General features: G+C 45.4%; 2 protein-coding genes across 8 annotated transcripts in view; one reads left to right on the top strand and one right to left on the bottom strand.

Annotated features, from left to right (window-relative positions):
* Window positions 1–19,586, bottom strand: part of CLCF1 (cardiotrophin like cytokine factor 1) — a 51,149-nt gene that overhangs the window by 21,219 nt on the left and 10,344 nt on the right. For 2 of the 4 annotated variants that reach the window (XR_014539758.1, XM_083576507.1), the window contains exon 1: window positions 14,843–15,000. The exons of the other annotated variants lie outside the window; for them this stretch is intronic. Coding sequence is in view for 1 of the 2 variants with exons in the window: in XM_083576507.1 (XP_083432633.1) it covers window positions 14,843–14,881 (39 nt within the window). In the remaining variant the exon portion in view is untranslated. Of the gene's footprint in view, window positions 1–14,842; window positions 15,001–19,586 lie in introns of those variants that run through there. 4 annotated transcript variants of the gene reach the window in all.
* LOC310745150 (uncharacterized protein) overlaps window positions 15,038–19,586 on the top strand; it is a 36,678-nt gene continuing 32,129 nt past the window's right edge. For 3 of the 4 annotated variants that reach the window (XR_014539988.1, XR_014539989.1, XR_014539990.1), the window contains exons 1-2: window positions 15,038–15,738; window positions 18,246–18,415. Coding sequence is in view for 1 of the 4 variants with exons in the window: in XM_083577265.1 (XP_083433391.1) it covers window positions 18,134–18,169; window positions 18,246–18,415 (206 nt within the window). In the remaining 3 variants the exon portion in view is untranslated. Of the gene's footprint in view, window positions 15,739–18,113; window positions 18,170–18,245; window positions 18,416–19,586 lie in introns of all 4 variants that reach the window. The other variant, XM_083577265.1, reaches the window with a different exon arrangement.

Genomic DNA, 19,586 nt, shown 5'->3' with positions numbered 1-19,586 from the left:
TCACAGAATGTCCCACTTTTCCTTAGGATGTCTTTCATTGGAGAAATGTTGGAGGGTATGGAGTTTTCTGGCCTCCGAGCCGTCTGAAAGCAATCTTGTATAGGGATGTTTTTTAATGTTTAATATTTTATTATGTTCTTATATATGTTAGAGGCTGCAAAGAGTGCCTGCGGCAACCCAGTAAGATGTGTGGAGTATAAATAGTTTAATGGTCATTATGGAAAGGGACGACCCTATTTTCAACAGAGAAATGTTGGAGGGTATGCATTTCCTATACTAAAATAATATTCTCCCCACCCTCAATAGATTCAGCTAGTCAATGAACTGAGAGGCTGACTCAGTCAGGGTAAAACAAGATAGACTACAGTAAAGATTCAGTAATGTCACACAGAATCTTAGAAAGTTGAGGCAATAATTGCAGCTATTAGGTTGGGTGTAAAGTTTATTCCAGTTTGTAAACTGATAGGGAGCATCAACAAATACATATAGGTGCTTGTGTATGTGGCTACACCCAGCCACCCACACGTAAACAGGTAAGAACTCTAGTATCTCATCCACAATTCAGAGCACTTCCAGACTGTTGCTCTTTTCAGATGAGATGCAAGCAATTGCATGCTGGCAAATTCAGCTTGCTCTATTATATTATTATACAACAAACCCGCTTCCCACAAAGACCTGACTTTTTGTGATTTCTTGTCAGGAAAATGACAAGAAAATGAAACACTTGCTTTGATGTAGGTTTGCCAGAGCTCCTCACAAACAAATCTGAATGAATGCTCATTTAAAAAGCCCAATGCTAATCTCCCTGCAAGCAAATCTGAATGAATGCTCCACGAACAAATCACCAGGAAGTACCTTCGGGAGCAACTGGGGAAAAGGTATCCCTGTTTAACAACTAGCTGTGGTGCTCTTAAGATGTGCCTGAACTGTATTGGTATGGGAAGTGACTTCTATGTATATGTTAGTGAAATCATGAACATCTGGAATCCATCAGGGTAGCAGCCGTGATCAAACTCAATCTCTCTTGCTTCTCCAAAATTCAGGCCCCGTTGCCACTGAGCTATAGAAGGAACCATAGTAGTAGCTGGAAGTGAGAGGCATGTGATATATAGGGCAGCAATCACAGGCATATAAACATACACACAGTTCTGCTCAGTGCTATACGAACAAGGTTTTTGCCAATGGCAGATTAAATAGTCATTGGGTCTGAAACATGGTCCAAGGCTCCTTTCTCCAATTGCTCAGAGGGCTCCAAGTTTACAAACAACTGTAATTCCCATTTGGCTTGTTTTTCACCATCTAGCTTTGCTCCCAACCCTCCTAGTCTCACGGAATAAGTAGGCAGGAACACACAGGTAAGAGCTATCAACAGCAAGCAATTCTACATGCATCATTAGAGTGTTATGGGCGTAGGATCAATTCTCATAGCATCACCACTCTTGCTCAACTTAAGAACATATGAAGAGCCTGCAGCAGCAGACCAATGGCGCATCCAGTCCAGCATCCTGTAAAATTGCGTAATTGCAAATTAATTGACATATGAGCAACGGGCTGGCCTTCTCCCCCTCCAGAAGAGGTGGCAACTCTAAAACAACTGAGTCAGAGGAAACTTGGATCTGGGCCCCCTAGTTCCCCAGGGGCTAGGCTTGATACCACTGCGTGGGCTTGATGGATGATGCTCATTGCTAACTCGATGTTTTTTATGGGGCTCCTAGATGCCTGGGGAAGAGCTCACTGGAACGTGTTCAGTGATTATTGGAAAATGGGTCTTACGGGCCCATCCTGCAAAGATCGGAACGTGGCATATGCGTCAAGACTGAGTAAGCAGCTGCTGGAAAATGGGGGTGTTTTCTTTTCTGCAGCACCTCTTAGCTGTGTGACTTTTCTTCAGCTTTTATATTTTCATACAAAAATATTGTATATTTTCTTTGTCCCTGGAGCCCTTGGTGCATCCTGAAATCTCCTTTGCACTTTACCCTAATTAGACCTGGATGTTATTAACCCTTGGTGGTGTGAGTGACAGCAGGAATCAGGGCAAGCAAGCTGAAGGGAGAACAACAAGGGGCGTTTCTAGGCACTTAAAGGACTTACAGGCACAGGCCTGTGGCATAAATTTCCCATGGTCCTCCATGGCACTGTGCTTTGTTGCATGCTCAGCAGACCACTCTCAGTCTAAGCAGGGTAAAAATATATGATGGTTTTAAAAGGAGGGGTACAGAAAACCTCATGGGTGGCCCCTCCCAGGGCTCTTAGATAACACACCTCTTTACCTGAATGCTGAATTTGTATCATTATGTTCTATTTGAAATGGTTTTTATAAGTTTTATCATTGTAAAGGTTTCATCTGTTTTTGTAAGGCTGCATACATTTAAAGAACACCCCCCCAAACCCCAATAATCCTGGAAATTGTAGTTTGTTGAAAATACTGGGAATTGTAGCTTCATGAGGGGTAAACTACAATTATTTGCGTTGGTGTGCCTTTAATGTATGGTGCGTACACAGTCTAATTTTATATTTTATTTTTGTAACCTGATGGTGAGCAGTGGATAAGAAATCTTATAAATAAATAGAAATGAATAATTATGTAAACTTGCACTTTAGAAAGAAGCAGAAGGCAGGTCATTTCCTAAAGAGCCTCACAACTTCATATGATCAAACAGACAATGAAATGTACCCAACTTTTTGTACCCAAAGAAATTTCTGGTATATGTTATATGTGCTTCCACAGAAATAGCTCTTTAGCCCCAGGCAGGGTTGCCACCTTTTTTTTTATTTTTTTGCTGGCTCTGCTTTTAAGTCTTTTATCATCATCTGAGCTCACAGAAATTTAGCACATAAAGCTTCCCCCATCACTCCATGTCACCTGTTAAATTTATGTTTCAGGTTGCTGCTAAAGATACGGGGCTGGTGGGGTTGGGGTTTTTTTTTGGGGGGGGAGTGGTAGCTGTATCCCAAGCCAATCTGAATGGCACAGATAAGCACAGGGGTACAGTTTCTTTACACAATGATCCCTAACTATGTTAACACAGTAGTTCTTTATAGAAAGCAGCTGACTCGGATCAGTTCCATGTCAGCAAGCATAATGCAGTGCCATCTTTCTGGGGTTATTGGTCCTGGCTGAAATATTAAGAGGGATCCCAAAACAATGCAGCGCGCAGCTTAGTAGACTGACTTGCTGAGGCTGCAATTTACCATACATGCACGTTTACCTGGGAGTAAATCTCAAAAGGATGTACTCCACCTTCCAAGAAAACACATACAGGGCTGCACGAGAAGAAGTCTTGTTAGGCAACTCTGACCGCTAAAAAGGATGCTGAAAGTTAGTTGGTGTGTGTGGCTATTAGGGAAGGACCCGGCAGCATGCAAAAAAAAAAAAAAAGTCTGCTGGTTACCCTATTGGATTTTACGCTCCTTGTTTCTTTACCCAACGGGGTGAGACTTTGCCCACCGATCTTGCCCGCTTCTGCTACGCGGCCAGTAGGAGGGCAACATGCAAATTACACTACGGCACTTTGAGGGTCGATTGGCCAAGAAAGCTCTGATGTCACAAACCCCTTACAATAATTAACAGTAGAATGGGTGGGCGGGATGGGGGTGCGGAGGGGGGAGGTTGCATGTACTGGATCAACAGCAACGGGAATGGAAGGAGGCGAAGAAGAGAAGAGGAGGGGAGGGGGGTTTCTCCCTGCGTAGCCTTGCCAGCTCTTAATGGAAAGAGCGTGTCCAGCTGGCAGGAGTGCACTGGGAGAGCGAGGGGGAAACGGATCGGGGCGGCGAGGGGCTTCCTCCTTCCTCCTCCTCGCCCCATTCCCACTCCCTCCCCACCGCCTCTTCTTCTCCATCCTTCCACCACCGCTGTGGCTCTCCCGTGTCTCCGCTCCTCGGCCTCCCCCTGCGGTGAGCCTTCTGGTGACCCCTCCCTGCCGGCTTGGCCGGGGGCCGGAGTGGAGCTGGCCCTGGTTCAGCGGAGGAAGCCGGCAGCCCATTAAAGCAGGTGTCACATGTTCCTTCACCTGGGTCACTTGGCATGTGCAGGCGCCACGATTTCCCTTTAAGAGCCCAGCCTGGAGAGGCGAGGGGGACCCTGGGGGCAGGATCCAAGGAGCAGTGAGCCATGGTTCCCACTGCAGTCCTGGACCGCTCCTTCTCCCCCACACCCGTCTCTCTCTCTCTCTCTCTCTCTCTCTCTCTCTCTCTCTCTCTCTCTCTCTCACACACACACACACACACACACAAACACACACGTAGGGGCCCATGCAGCCCTAGTATGTGAGATCTATTACAATCCCACCCACCTCTTTTCCTCCACCACAAAAACTGCAATATATACTGTGAGATACACACACACACACACACACACACACACACACACACACACAAACACACACACATGCACACATATACATAAACACACACACATGCACACATATACATAAACACACACACACACACAAAACTACTGTTCCCCATGCTATACACCTCCTGACCTGCAGATCAAACCAACAGAACTGAAAGGGGTTGAAGATGCCAAGCCATCAATAAAAACAGGCATCATTGAAATAAGCAAATGATGGCCAAGATGGGCCTGCTTTGTATGGCTTCCTTCACACAAGCATTGTTTTAAGTCATGGTAGGTTGCAAAGGGGGTGTGCGAATCTTTTAGGAGGCCCCCCGGCTGCCAGAACTTACAATATAGCACAAGAAGTTGGAACCAATATTGGAGCTGTGAGCAATGACCATATTTTGTTGGTGTCTCCCCCTTAACATTTGGGAAGCGGTAGAGTGCCTGACCTCACCTCAACGACACTGGCAAAATGAAGGCTGCAATCCTAAATCGGCTAGCTAGTGAGCAAATCTGCACTGCAGCTGACGAGTAGAAACAACAACAACAGTAATAATAATAATATTTATACCCCACTCTGAGCAGCTTACAGCATATATAAAACATAGTAAAATATTAAACATAAAAAACTTCCTTACACAGGGCTGCCTTCAGATGTCTCCTAAAAGTTATGTAGTTCTTTATGTCCTTGACATCTGAAGGGAGGGCGTTCCACAGGGAGGGTTCCACTACCATATAGAAGCCGCGGCCATAAACTAGAAGTGGGAAATGTGAATCATAAAACAGTCCAGACCTTCGCGGAACAACGGTGCTCCGACATTGCAAAGAGGTTGTATCAAAGCTGACTAGAACATACGTTCAATTAAAAACACCCTCTCTTCTATTAGCAGTATTCAAAAGTGACGCATCCCAGACAGGAAGGCTTTTATGGCATTACATGCGAAAGTACACTAAAACAGGGGAGATGATTTCAATCTCTAGTGCCCCAAGGTGGTGCGTGCAAACATACAGAGCAATACTTTCTCCAGATCCACATCTTGAGTTGTGGCTGCAAAGGACAGCAGTGAAAGGAGGACTTTAGGGGAGAAGTTGAGGGCCTCATTCAGTAGTAGGGCTCCCAAACATGGCAGGGATGACTTACCAGGTTTTGAATACAGGTAAGGAATACAGGTTTTGACGTAAGTGGAAATAATACACATTATCATCAAAAGAATCCCAAACCCTTTAAAGCCAGCAACAACTGCACTAATGGAGACCAGCCGAGTGCCAGAAAAGTCCTCGGCTGCTTTCTGAACTCAAGCATACCTTTTTCGCCTGTGCTAGACTTAAAAGAAACTAACAATGTTCTGTGATACCACACAGTTAGGACTAAAAATGCCCTACTACCCACCACACTTGTGCCTCAGAAATGTTTCCCCTCCAAACATTTCAGGGCCTCTCCTAAATTTTCATACCCAAATAATTTTTTGGCAGGGACCCTTTCATAGCGCTACAGGCCCTCCAGACAGCAATAATGTGCTAGCATTGGGGAAGCGTCCCAGAAAGAATAAAGCAAAATAAATCCACCACAAAATGCACTGTTGCTGTGTCAAGAACATGTTGCAGAATACACCCATAACTGAACACCAGCTTGGAGGAACCCTTTGAGATATTACGCCTGGAGGACAAATCTACCTGCTCATATCTTTTGCCCCATGACAAACTGCTGTAGAAGAAGAATTTGGAACATCTAATATCTGCAGCAGAGGTATAAAGCAGTAAGGAAAAATGGGATATCTGCAGACCAATACCTGCAATCAGCACTTGTAGCATTTCAGGAGTGCTCTTTCCTGAAGTAACTAAGTTTCTTGAATGGATAAAGTCATAGAGAGATGACATGTTATTTTAAGATAGGCTGCCGTATATATGACACACAAAGGAAGAAAATTCACTAGAAATGTAGACTTAACAACTGCTTTTCCAATCAGATCATTTATATTATGCCCCCTAAACAATACACACCACTGGCTTCTGGTCAGTTTCCAGGCTCAATTCAAAGTGGTGTTTTTTAACCTTTAAAGCTCTTCATAGTATCTATATGCTAAGATCTTCAACAGAGGTCCTTCTCTGGGTTCCCCCACTGTTAAGGAAAAAATCCTGGGGTACAGGACTTACTCCACAACCCAGCTCGTTGGGGTGCCACTCCCCACGGGTCCCTCTGGTCAGCAAAGAAGGAGTCTCCATCCAAGTTACAGAAGCAAATCAGTGGTCAGTGGACCTGATCTTTATTTGTTGCAACCAAGGTTCAAACGCAAAAAGAGAAAGAACCCAGAGCATGGGGCTGCGCAGACTTCTGAAACTTTCCCAGCTTTCCCATAATACGTCACTCACATGATCATCAAAATGTCATGAAAGAGGAGTGGTTGGCATGCAGAAACATGAAACTGTCACCCACCCCTGTCAATCATTCCAGTTCCCAACAACTTTTAACTACCCTCTTCCGCAAAGAACAATAAAAGTATTTACACATCCCCCTAGCTGCAAAGGTTTCCTGCACTTCTCCTTTGAAAGTCTCAGGATTCAATCCACCATCCTAATGAGATTCTGCCCTTGATTGCCTCTTGCCTCCTATAGTAAGGCTAAGTTCAACACCTTACGGAGAGGCAAGAATAAGTGACCATATGTTTAAGGAATTATGGAGGCAGGGTGAGCCCTGGATTCCCCTCTTCCAGAGGAGTCATTGGCCATTGGAACCAAGGAAATCGGTCAAACCGTTGAATTTTGGTGATTATTTGAAGTTCCTACAATTTTCTATATTGGATAGTCAGAGGAAACAGTACAATATATTGTACAATTTATTGCTACAATTTTATAGACTGCTTTTCTGAGCCGCTTTGCTGTTGTGCATGGATGGTGCTTATGTAAACAGTGAAGGAGATTAGTCTGGCTCATTGTCCTGGCCTTAGTTCGAGGCTGTGGTGGGGACTTGGGATTTTTGGGGAGTCGTTTAACTGCCCCCCACCCCCGGTTTTAATACCCACTATCTGAGGGAGGGTGCTATGAAGGGAAGGGCCTTCTTAGTGGTGGCACCATGACTGGAATGCTCTCCCCAAGTATCCTTGCATGAAGTCATTTTGGCAACCTTTAATTTTTTTCTCAGGTTCTAATATAGTTTGATGTGCTTTATATTGACCGGGTTTTCTATTTTTTATACTGCTCCTAGCGATTTTCGTTTGTTTAATGTTTTGATTTGTATGTTTTTAATTTATTTAACTAGGCTTTGAAATTTGTAAAGTTGCTATGGAAATGTTAATGAAGAGTGGGGTAATAATCCCCAAAAGAGATGTAATTAAATAAACACAGTGCAATATTGGCAAGTAAACTGGCCTCTGGGTAGGTGAAAAATGATGGTCCCTTAACATGAGTTCATGTAAGACTGTGTGCAAAGTTGTTCAGCATGAGGGCAAACTCACTGGTTGAGGGCTGTGGAAGAGGTAGCAGAAAAGACCCTCACATGTTTAACTATCAAACCAAGATGTGCTATGAAGGGCAGCAAATGGTGGCGGTGGTGGGGGAAGTGTGAATATAAAGGAAAGAAGTTTATAAGAAAGAAAAAAAGGGGGGAAGGGTAATAACAAGCCTTTGTGACTTTCCAGGAAAGACTGAAGGGTAGGCAAATCTTAGGCATAGAGTGTGAGGCTGAAGCAGTCTCATCCTATGCATGTCTATTAAGATGCAAGTGCCATTGATGGGGCTTACTTCCAGATAGGTGTGTGCATAGGATTATAGCCCAATTACAAATATACACCTTTCTGTGTTTCTTATTACCTGGGTGCAGCATGGTCCCTTGTGTTAAAGCAGAGCAAGTAGAAAAATCAGATGAGGATGAAGAAGTATGAGACAGGGTGTTACTACGTTTGTTTGTGTATGTATGTGAGAAAGAGAGAATGTGCCAAGGGGCCATGCCCACTGACAAGCGGTCCTTGAGTGTCTAGTCACCACCACATGTGACTCTCTGCTTGCCCACTCCTGCTGTAAAGAAAGACCACGGGGCCATGGTGCCAGGCAGAAAGATCCAGAAGGTAGCTAGGCCTGAAAGGTTTCTGTTTCTTATGAAGCATAACAGCACAGGGGAACTCAGATGGAAGAAGTGATGGCAAGAGAGAGAAAGAGATGGAGGAGCAGAAAAGGAGTGAATTCAGTGCTCATGTCAGTAGGTGGAGATATGTGAGCTATGATGTGTTCTAGGAGAGCAAATTTCAAGGTCATACATGTGCACTATAATACTTCACTGCCTTCAAAGCTTTAGGAGACCAACATTCTGCCTTGTTTAGTGTTCTAGAAGGATATGTGTCAACTTCTTTTGTACAACTTCTGTTATATGATCTTGCTTTCCATGTAAACCCCACTCCTCCTTAGCAACAGGTCTTCTCCAATGCATTCAAACTGAGTGAAAAATAATGGTGGTAAATCATTCAGTGCAAAAGCACAATAAAAATGATGTATAATAATGACAACAAAAGCTGGGGAGGTCTTATCATACAGCCATTAACTCTGGATCCCCAAAAGAATAAGCAACCCAGTCACCACAAGAGAGACTAGATCACTGTTCCTGATGTGTTTTGACGACGGGGGGGGGGGGGAATCCGCAGGTCTCCCCTGCATGACAGAATCCCTGAAGTGTATTGGGGATGGCTTTGTTTGGAACTCAGCAAAGTAAAAGGACTGGCCATTTAGCTCTGCTCTGTGTTCAGAACCTCTGGGAGACAAATTCACTGTCTTATCGGTTCCTGGCATCCCGTTATTTGGGCGGCTGCGCCTCCCTCGGTTGTGTCTGCCAGGCCTGTACTGTACTGGGCTTCGTTCCCCAGCACAGCAGGCACTGTGACCTGACCCCGCTGGGGGACTCCAAGCTCAGTCCACAACAGCTTTCCCTTACTCTGTAGCAAGTTGGGAAACAATCCTTTATATGGTCTGCAAGCTGCTGGCTCACTGGACACCACAAGGATATTTGGCCGGTTGAAGTCATTGACTATTAATGTTCTAGCGAGGAAAAATGGGCCGTCTCCCTCCTCCAGCACTGCGCACAGCCCTTGCCCACGCACACCCTCTCTCCCCTTGCAGATGAGCATTGACCCCAACTTGCTGACCAACTTCTCTATTCCAGTTCAGGGCTTCCCATAAAAATAGTTCTGACTCCATTCTGTGATTCCACCCTCATCCTGCTAGTCTAATCCTCAGCTCCCTGTAAATAGCTCCCTTTGTGCCCCATGATTCCTGCAAACCTGTCCCTGGGATTACAGATGCAAATAACTCTACTTAAACTCCCCCCCCCCCCCAATTCTCAAGCTACAGACCAGCCCTCAACAATGTCCCCAGAATGGGCTCAGCCCACATTCCAGTGTTTTAGCTATAGCAAAATGGCTATCTCTAGAGATGTGCCAATATACAGTATTTCCGACATGGCCTGAAGCCTCACATTTCTTTCTGATTTTAGTTACTATAAGCAGGCAGGACACATATGCTTAAAATAATAATTTGACCATTTGCAGTCTGGTCTTGGAAATGCCAGTGCTTTATTTCTAAAATGTAAAATGTGGGAGCCCAGGCCTTTTTGAAAGTCCTGTTTTCTTCTTGAAACCCTTCCTCATAAAACCAGGATATGTGGTGTGTTAACTTACATGTTGCATTTTAGTTACTGTTGAGTGAAGGAAATGCACTCTGCATATGCTCAAATCCCTTTTCTCTACTATGCTGTACCACCACGAACAGGCTGCAGGGCTAACTCTTATGCTATAAAAAAGATCACATGAACCTCCAATAGCCCCTGTCTGACTGCTGATACTGCCTGCTGGTTTTGATAGCATCTAAAATGAGTTTACTAATGTGTATCCATTCTTTAAAATTAGTATTTGGGAGAGAAAGCTGGCGAGAGAGATTGTGAAGAATGTGCCAGTGATTTGTGGTATCTAAATGTAAACATCTGCTTTGTAAGTTGCAGGAAATTGCATATTTTGTAGTTACAAAGTAGGTAAGGTGATACCTTCTGCTGCCAGTGTAGGAGTTTGCAAGCTTTTGAGTTACACAGAACTTGCCATTAGGCAGAACGGAAAGGTACCGTCTATGCCAAAATATTCTACAGCCAGCATTTCAAAAAACCTTCAAGAGGGGGGCATGCCTCATTCACTCAATAGCTTTGATTGCTCACTACCACACCATGAGTCACTGGCTCACATAACAAGGGTGTACTTATGTTCATTCTTCCATTGTTAGGAGGGTACACTGATGTCTTATCCCATAACCTGAAAAGGAACAGAAAGAAGTGTGTACCCCACTTTCCTCTCACCAGCTCCTGAGCAAATGGATCCTGGGATTTATTGTCTGTGCGCGGTGCAGGATGAGGGGGAAGGGAGGGAAGAGGAGAGGGGGAGGGGGCAAAGGAAGCTATGCCTGGCAAGGCCCTGGGATAGATTGACCCTGACAGATGTTTACAGTGGTGCTGAGGAAGGGGGGTTATTATAGAGCCGCAGACTAAACAGACCTTGATGCAGGGAGGGGCAGATAGCACTGCCCCCAGCCCCACCAAATCTCCAATCTAAAGTGAGGGGGGAAGGTTCTAGGATGGGGTCCCACGGAGGAAGCAGCATAGGAGATGGGGAGCTTGTGGCAAAATTATCCTATCCTCTGCCACTGAATTTTGCCCAGACGGTTTCCAAAGTCAGGCAGCTACTGAAGAACTAAACAGTGAGGTTTAAATGTGGTGAGATTAGAGGGAGAGATGTCCAAAGGAATACATATACGCAGGAGGCTGCAGTGAGCGACTCAAGGGAAGAGGCTGATCGTTGGAGGGAATTCCTTGTGAGGGAAGAGAGGGAGCCAGGCCAGAACAATACAGTGACCTTTCTGGCCTCGCAAGAAACCACGGAGGTTCCTGACGTCAGAGGCCCATTACGAAAGTGCCTGTTCCCAACACAGGGAAAGGTCATGTCTGGTTCCAACACATTTTCATCCAACTGGCATCTTTCTCGGCATGTAGTGGTGTGCATGCGTGTGTATGTAATGGAGAAAATGGGGGCGGTGGAGGAAATCCCATCACTTCCCAGAACTAGGAGATCCTGCCATGGTTCTGCCAACAATTGTCCATCAATCTGATTTGATAATCCAGAGCTGGTGAGAGAATTCCAGCGTTCAGTTCCAAAGACAGGCTTTAAGCTCAGCCTGCAGGCCTCAGGCTTCCTTTGCATGTGCACACACATACACGCTCAAATTTCACGTATAATTGCACAGGAAACCTATTCACATCAATTTTTGCAGTCAAACATGCATTTAGAGATTTGTGAGGAAACCCTACACCCATTTTATTTCTATATATCTTTAAATGTACATACGCACGCACACACATAGCCATTTTGGCTCTCTGAGGGCCCTCAGTAGTGTACTTCACAGCATTCTCTCATCTGAAGCAGTCAGAGCTGGCCCAATATATTTTTCTGCCTGAAGCAGAAGACAAGCTGGACACCCACACAGACACCCACAAATTCCACATACTGGACTGGCAGGTGAAACTTACTGTAATACAGAGCTGGCCCAAGACATTTTGCTGCCTGAGGCAGAATGGCAAAGTCCTGGTCACATTAATGATAGGCTGGCCAAGTTATTTTGGCACCTGAGGTGGAGAATCCCACAAGTACCTTTTCCTGAGAGTAAAAATTAACAGCAGCATTCAACTAGATCCGTGTGTGGAAGGAACAACTTCCACTTGTGAAATAGGACTCCCCCCCCCCACCATTCACATCCCCAAATCGGCTCCTGAGGGTTGGAAGAAGCCCCTGAATGAGTTTAGAGGGCTTGTTGGTCAAGCAGATTTCCACTTGCCCAAAAATTTACATAGCACCACGGTTGAATAAAATCCAACGTTTTCCGCCCTTTTGTGACATTCAAACCCAGCTGCCTGAGGCAGCCACCTCACTCAGCCTGACAACTGGAAAGCATCAGGGCAGCAGGCAGTTTTATGGGGGCACAGGGCAGGCCCTGTGGCACACATTGCCTTTTCCTCTGACTAAGCAGAACACTCAAGGGAAAACAGCCAAGCATGGCTAACACTGCTGACCAGCACCTGCCACCTGAGGTGGTTGTTTCACTCTGCCTTTTGCAATTTCTGAAGGCCAAATCATGGCTGAGAGCAGCTACTCAAGCCCTGCTAGTGGGCCTCACAAAGCATCTGTCCAGCTGCTGCTAGGAATTGAATGCTGGGTTACATCAATCTTTCACACGTTCCAGAGCTCTTCTTATGTTCTTAAACCTTCTTGGGCTCTTGTCTAGTAATGTGGAATACTGCCCCCACTTTCATTTTAATGGAAATGTAGGCCAATTGGACAAAGCACATTTTATTGAGAAAGGTGGAAGGATCTGGTTATGTTCAGCCAGGAGAAAAGAAGGCCGAGGGGGTAAATGAAGCACTCTTCAAATATCTGAAGGGATGTCACCAGAAGGGCTTCCTTCTGTCTGCTCCAGAAGGAAGGACTAGATCTAATAGGCTTGAGTTAGGAGACAGCTGTTGATGGTGACACAGTTTAACAATGGCAGTGATTATATAGGAGTGGGAAAAGACTCTTCCTCATTGGAGGTTGGCAAGCAAGAGGCTGTAAGGCATCTTGATCTCTGGCTTCCCTGAGAATTTTGCTGCCTGAGGTGAAGGACAAGATAGCGTTTGATTTCCTGTATAGAAGCTGACTGGACTGGTAGTTTAACCTAACTTCAGTACTGGTGAGTGATGATGGGATAGTGTCCTCTGGCAACAGGCTAGTTTAGTGGGGGAGGGCCAAATTGGGTAGCATACACAGCTCTGTCTTCCAACAGAGAGAAATAGCCTGGGGGCTTCAGAGGATGAACTGCTGCTTGAGGTCCTAATGGTAGGACTGGCCCTGGCTGAAAGTGACAGGCTACAAGGCCCTCTCCAGTTCTATGACTGGTAGAATTAATGCATGGTGATTCCTGCCTCAACTGACCAGAGAGAAGAAGAAATATGAGAAAACAACTTCCACTTATCAGAGACTGTACATACAATAATTCCCATCAAAGAGTAATGAGGAAAATCTGCTCTTAAAAAACCCCACCACAGACTGGACAGTAATATGTCACTAATTAATATGGGCACTAAGGAACACTGAACAAAAGGGCCTTTGACATAAGGAATGTGTGGCGGGAAGATCCCTGGTTCTTATTTTCTGGCCCTGTCTTTTCCATATACTTTGGCAATACATGCCATGTCTATACTGTAAAAGCAACCCTGCCTTTTGAGTGCCCTGTTCCAGAATGTCAGTTTTTTTAAGCACAAAACTCAATGAGAAAATAAGCAAACAGTCCAACAATCCAAACAGGGTGAAAATGCCTGAACAGAAAAAATCAACAAGTTGTTCAAGATAACATATCAACCTTTGTGAACCTTATACACCAGCACTGTGGAAGTTGACTGAGAGGTAAGTCCCACAGAGTTCAATGCAAATACCCATAGGATTGCAGCCTTAAATGTGATGCCCACTTAAGGGTTTATGGGTCTCCTATGATTCCCTATCACAGCAAAAAACTAAGGCAACGGTACTTGACAGCAAGCATGACTGGATTTTGAGTGTTCTTTGCTTTTTGGTGCATGACTTATAAACACTCATTACAAGGCACTAAGGATGCAACCTAGGTATAAGCTCATTGGGTAGACTAACTTCTCCTATCCAAGTACTAACCAGGCCTAACCTGGCTTTGCTTCAGGGCAGACTTAATTCTGAACAAGCATGCACTGGACTGTTCTGCACCTCTGAGTCCCCTCACCCTATTTATGTGCACATTTGAATGTTGTAAATCCAGTCTAGAAGGCAGATGAGAACAATCTTTAAATAAAGATGCATTTTCTAGTAGCCAGTGTTGGTTCTGCATTCACATTACTGATGCAGCAAACGCAAAAGTCTTTTATGCCACAGTCCTCTGCATGTTTACTCAGAAGTAAGCCCCTTTGTGTTCAATGAGGCATACTCCCTTGTGTGTTTAGGACCTCAGCCTCATAAGGCAATCCTATACATAGAAACAAGTTCTATCAAATTCCAGTGGGTCTTTCTCCCAGGACTGGAGAATACAGGACTGTACCTTTGCATAGCAATCCTATACATGTTTACCCAGAAGAAGCAAGTCCTGCTATGGGCCTTACTCCTGGCTATGAGTGCAAAGGGTTGCAGTGCTCTGCATGACAGGATCCTTTAAACGGCAAAGGAGTTCAAAACTCCTGTGCTGCCTGGATGAATAAATCAGAGAAAGAACAACAACTCTTCACCTAGGAATCCAAGAGGTTTGCTTATATATTTCAAAAAAAATTCTTCCTTCTATTCTCCAAAAGCCTGATTTCCAGAAGATAACAACGTAGAGTATCTCCTCACCAGTCAAGTGAGGAAGGGGGGATACAGTAGATCAACCTTAGGGAATCGGGATCGACTTTATGGGGTGTGGATTGAAAACAGCCCTAAGAGCATTTACCTGATTCGTACACCTCTCGGCCAGAGAGTGAGGCATCATTGAGCTGAACTGAAAACGGACGGTGCTGAACCCGTTTGGGGTGGGGTGGGGTGGGGGTGTTGTTCGCTTGTAACTCACTCCCCTTTCTGTTTGGGTTGGCTGAGCCCCGCGGTGCCGTGAGCCCCCACAAAGGTTGTTGGTTTTTTTTTAACAGCTCAGCCCCACATGTTATGGTGTGAGAGGCTGGGCGGGGCGGGGGCGAGAGGAGAAGGAGGAGGGTCGAGTTTCCAGAGTTGCAGGCGATGTTGGTTCCAAAACAAACAACAAAGCTGGCCGTAGACTTTTACGTGGCGTGGTGGGGGGAGGCTGAAGGGGTCGAGGGGTGTGGACGACGGCAAGCTGGGCACAGATTAGGGTGGCCCTGAGGCGAGAATGGGAAGGAGCAATCGAAACATGGCGGAAAGGGGCCGCAGCGCATTTTTGCAACTTTTTAGAATGCGATCCGAAGAAAAGAGCTTCTTCACCGGGGGTGGGGGTGCATTTACTTTTTCTCCCTCACGTACAAAAGAGAAGTTGGATCAGGCTAGATAAGGACGTGATTGCGGCCTGCAGAAAAGGTGGTAGATACGGGAGAGGGAGGAAGGGAACTGATTTGTGGGGCCCTGAATTTCCGCGGCCATTGCAATCAACGAGCTGTATTCATTTATTTTAAGATTTGTATCCCGCTTTGTCACCGGAACTTCGAAAGCGGCCGTCAGTATAAGAAACCCCTCTAAAAACCAGACCAGCAGTTAGTCGGCTTGTTTAATGGCGGCTGGAGTTACGGGGAATGCGTATGGTGAGCCCTGAAAGTTCACCGTGGAAGATTCTCGCAACATTTCTCCAGCCGTTTTATTTTATGGATTCTAAGCGAATAGGTACATGGAAAAGATAATAGACTAGTCCCAGCAGATTTATCTTGGGAGGAAGGTCCCGTCTATGATTTACGTGATAAGGAAGTTTTATTTTTGCCTTCGCAAATATTTTTTGATACTCGAGGCTGAAAGTCAGAGCAGCAGGCCAAGGAAATACGCGCCCTGTCTTTAGGAGTCAGTACAAGAGAGCACTCTGCCCACCTCACCCTCGAAAAAAATTAAAGGAGCAACTGATTGCCCTTATGCTTAGCGGGGAGGGCTTAATCTAAATCTAAATCTCCAGAGTGAAAGAGACTACTGGGAGAGGAAAGGGTGTAAAGAGAGCAATCGCTTTTCACCTTGCAGGTATGCATAATACTTTGAAAGGAAGCCTTTGATGCAGTGAACTGGGGTAGACACCAGTCCTCTCCTGGTTCACACACAAAGGGAAGGACTAAGACAGGCATGTCCAAAGTCCATTTTGGGGACCTAATCCGGCCTGCCGGTCAATTTTATCCGCCCCCTGTGGCAGTATATGTCCTGGGATAAACCCTAAAAAAAGTTCAACAACTTTGGTCAGCCCTTGCACATGTTCACTTCTTCAAATCTGGACCTCTTTGAAAAAAGTTTGGGCACCCCTAGACTAAGAGGAATTAGCAAATGGAAGGTGAGGTAGGGAAGAGGCAGAAACCAATTTAATGTAATATGGAGGGGGAAATGAGTTCATTAATGGGCCAGAGGCACATTGGAGTTGACCCAGGATTGCAAGTGTAGCAGAAGCGTGTTGGAGAGTGGATTTGTACTACTTAGGGTGAAGGTAAAGGGACCCCTGACCATTAGGTCCAGTCTCGGACGACTCTGGGGTTGCGGCGCTCATCTCGGTTTATTGGCCGAGGGAGCTGGCGTACAGCTAACGGGGTCATGTGGCAGCATGACTAAGCCTCTTCTGGCAAACCAGAGCAGTGCACGGAAACGCCGTTTACCTTCCCACCGGAGCGGTACCTATTTATCTACTTGCACTTTGACATGCTTTCGAACTGCTAGATTGGCAGGAGCAGGGACCAAGCAACGGAAGCTCACCCCGTCGCGGGGTTTTGAACAGCCGACCTTCTGATTGGCAAGCCCTAGGCTCTGTGGTTTAACCCACAGCGCTACCCGCTTCCCATCACTACTTAGGGTACGTAAGATTATATATGTACCCTTAGCACCTTTAACCTTGCTTCTGTGCAAAATCAGAGTGGTTATGAAATGTTGAAAGCATTCTGTATATTCAGAAAGGTTGAAGGAAGAGTCTTACATATGTGTTCAGAACTAGGCTGCAGTAGAAGCTCTGGATAACTTAATACTGTATGACATTTAAAGTGCTACCCTGAAACTGAGAGGGCACCCCCTTTGCCATAAACTATCTCAATGACTTAGCTAAGTACCATGGTACCCAAGGGAGCGGGTGACGCTGTGGTCTAAACCACTATCAGCAGTTTGAATCTGTGAGGCAGGATAAGCTCTAGTTACTGTGTCCCAGCTTCTGCCAGCCTAGCAGTTTGAAAGCACACCAGTGCAAATAGATAAATATGTACCACTGTGGCAGGAAGGTAAACAGCGTTTCCAGGTGTTCTGTTGCACCAGGAGTGGTTTAGTCACACTGGCCACATGACCTGGAAAGCTGTGGGCAAACGCCAGCTCCCTCGGTCTGAAGCAAGATGAGTGCCGCACCGCATAGTCACCTTTGACAGGACTTAACTGTCCAGGGGTCCTTTATCTTTCTCTCTTTCTTTTTTACTAACATATAAAAGTTTCACATAAGAAAACCCGATGTCTGACGCCTATCATTTTCTCTGCTTGATTTAAAGTTTGTTTTTAATATGCTGCAGTTGCAGGAAGCCTCAAAAGTGTGTGTGCATGCACAGGGGTGTCTGTAGGAAGCTTAAGTCTGCAGTAGTCCTGGACGTGTGAACTTCCCATTCTGCTCAGACAAACAGTGAACTGCCCCATTGCACACATCTAAAATTTAGATGCCCACATTATCAACTTTCTTCTTCATTGTCCTATGAAAAGGTCCAAGAAAGTAGAACATATATTAGTATATCTTTGAGCATTGTTACAATGTGGTACAATGTTGAAAATTTCAGCTAGTAATCCAAGGTCTTATAACTCTGCTGGTTCTACTGAGTAGAATATCAACCTTTGTGAATTATATAGTGTCTCCTATAGTGGGCTATGAATGACTTGACACCTGACGTTGGTGTGCGGAGCATGGCAAAGAACCAGCACCACTTTTAGAGAGCCAGATGCCTCTATCACCATTGCTGCTTTTAGTCTGGAAACAACCTATGAGTTGGGCTGTTCATTATTGCCATTTCACAGAACAGAGGCTGAGCAAAATAAAATACATTGTTTAGGCTTTCTGGTGAATCTTCAGATGACGGGATTGGAACAAAGTTCTCCCATGTCTTCAGTAAGTAGGGGCTGGGTGGGCTGGAGTGACGTTGGTTGTGTACCCTGCTTGTCCTTACATCTGTGTATTCCCTTAGGCATACTCTGGGCTGAGCAAATGGAGGAGTCTGCTGATGACACTGGGGAGCCCCAAACAGCCGGCAGACTTGTTTGCATCAATAATGACAGAGTCAAGGCCGTGCAAGAAAGCGGACAATGAAATTAACCAGACAGTGGCTGTGCTTTGTAAGGATTTTTCCATTCTGAGGTAAGCTGCATCACTCCGGGAGAGAGAAGTGTAGGGTGAAGTAGGAAGTGACAGGGAACAGAAAAAGTGTGAAAATGAATGAGGCACAGAAGGAGATTCCTAGATGGATGGGAGACTCTGCAGGTTATATAGCCCACGAAGGAACTTGCAGCTGTTTACAAATGGGCACACAACAGAGCATGTGCTAGAATACTGTACATAAGAAACTTTACTGGGTCCTCCAACACATTTTTAACCATTTATTGTCAAACTTAGAGCCTGATCTTAATCACATTTACTTGGAACCAAACCCTACTGATTTCACTGAGACTTGTTTTCTGGCAAGTATACTTAGAAGTTCAACAACAGTTTGTGAACAGCTCCTAAAGTTAAATACCTGTAACAAAAGTACAGGCAGAGGATAGTCAGTGACCACCCACACTTATAGGCAGCAGCAAACAAGGGCAGAATGGGGAATTGAGGCAAAGGATGTGAGAACAGATGAGGTCAAGTGAGAAGGGAAGACAGCTGAATGGACAGCTGAGTTGGAAGCTTAGGGGTTGAAGTATAAAACACAAGGGGTGCAATACAGGGGTTAGGTGCACACATTCCATGCAAATCACTTAGCTGTGTGCTTAGTTCCTACAGATTTGCCTACAAAGCACCATGCAGAAGCCATTAGCAGAATCTTTGACAAGCTGTTTAGTGAACCTGGATGCATTAAGGCTATAAAAGTTAGAAGGCCAGATTGGGGGAGTCACTGAGGTCCGTAAGACTTCTATGCAGTTTGCCAGAATACCCCATAGTCTTGGAATAGGTATTGGAAACCTGTACCTGTAGTTGAGTCAGTGGAAGAGATTAGGGATGCTGTTGGTTAAGTGCCTACCCTGTTGCCCAGTGGCTGTCTAAGGTAGTCTCAAGTCCAGTGTTGGGGGACCCCAGGACAGTGGTTTTGCATGACCTCGACATTCATGCCAAGGTTGCTTTGTCTGGTCCAGTTTGGGACTTCATGGCTTTCATGGGCCTGTCCCAAATTGTCAATGGACCAATACACAGGGTAGGACACACATTAGCTTTAGACGTCACTTCAGGGTGAGTGGCTGGTGTTTTGCATATTGATCCCTTTGTTGTGGGGAGCGGCCAATTTGGACGGCATGCGCTTTGAGACCTATGAAATCTGATTGATTCCTGA

The sequence above is a fragment of the Podarcis filfolensis genome (genome assembly GCF_964270895.1).
Source record: "Podarcis filfolensis genome assembly, chromosome: 1".
Classification (NCBI taxonomy): domain Eukaryota; kingdom Metazoa; phylum Chordata; class Lepidosauria; order Squamata; family Lacertidae; genus Podarcis; species Podarcis filfolensis.
Note: the sequence above shows the minus strand (reverse complement) of the source record. Positions and strands in the feature narration are given on the sequence as shown.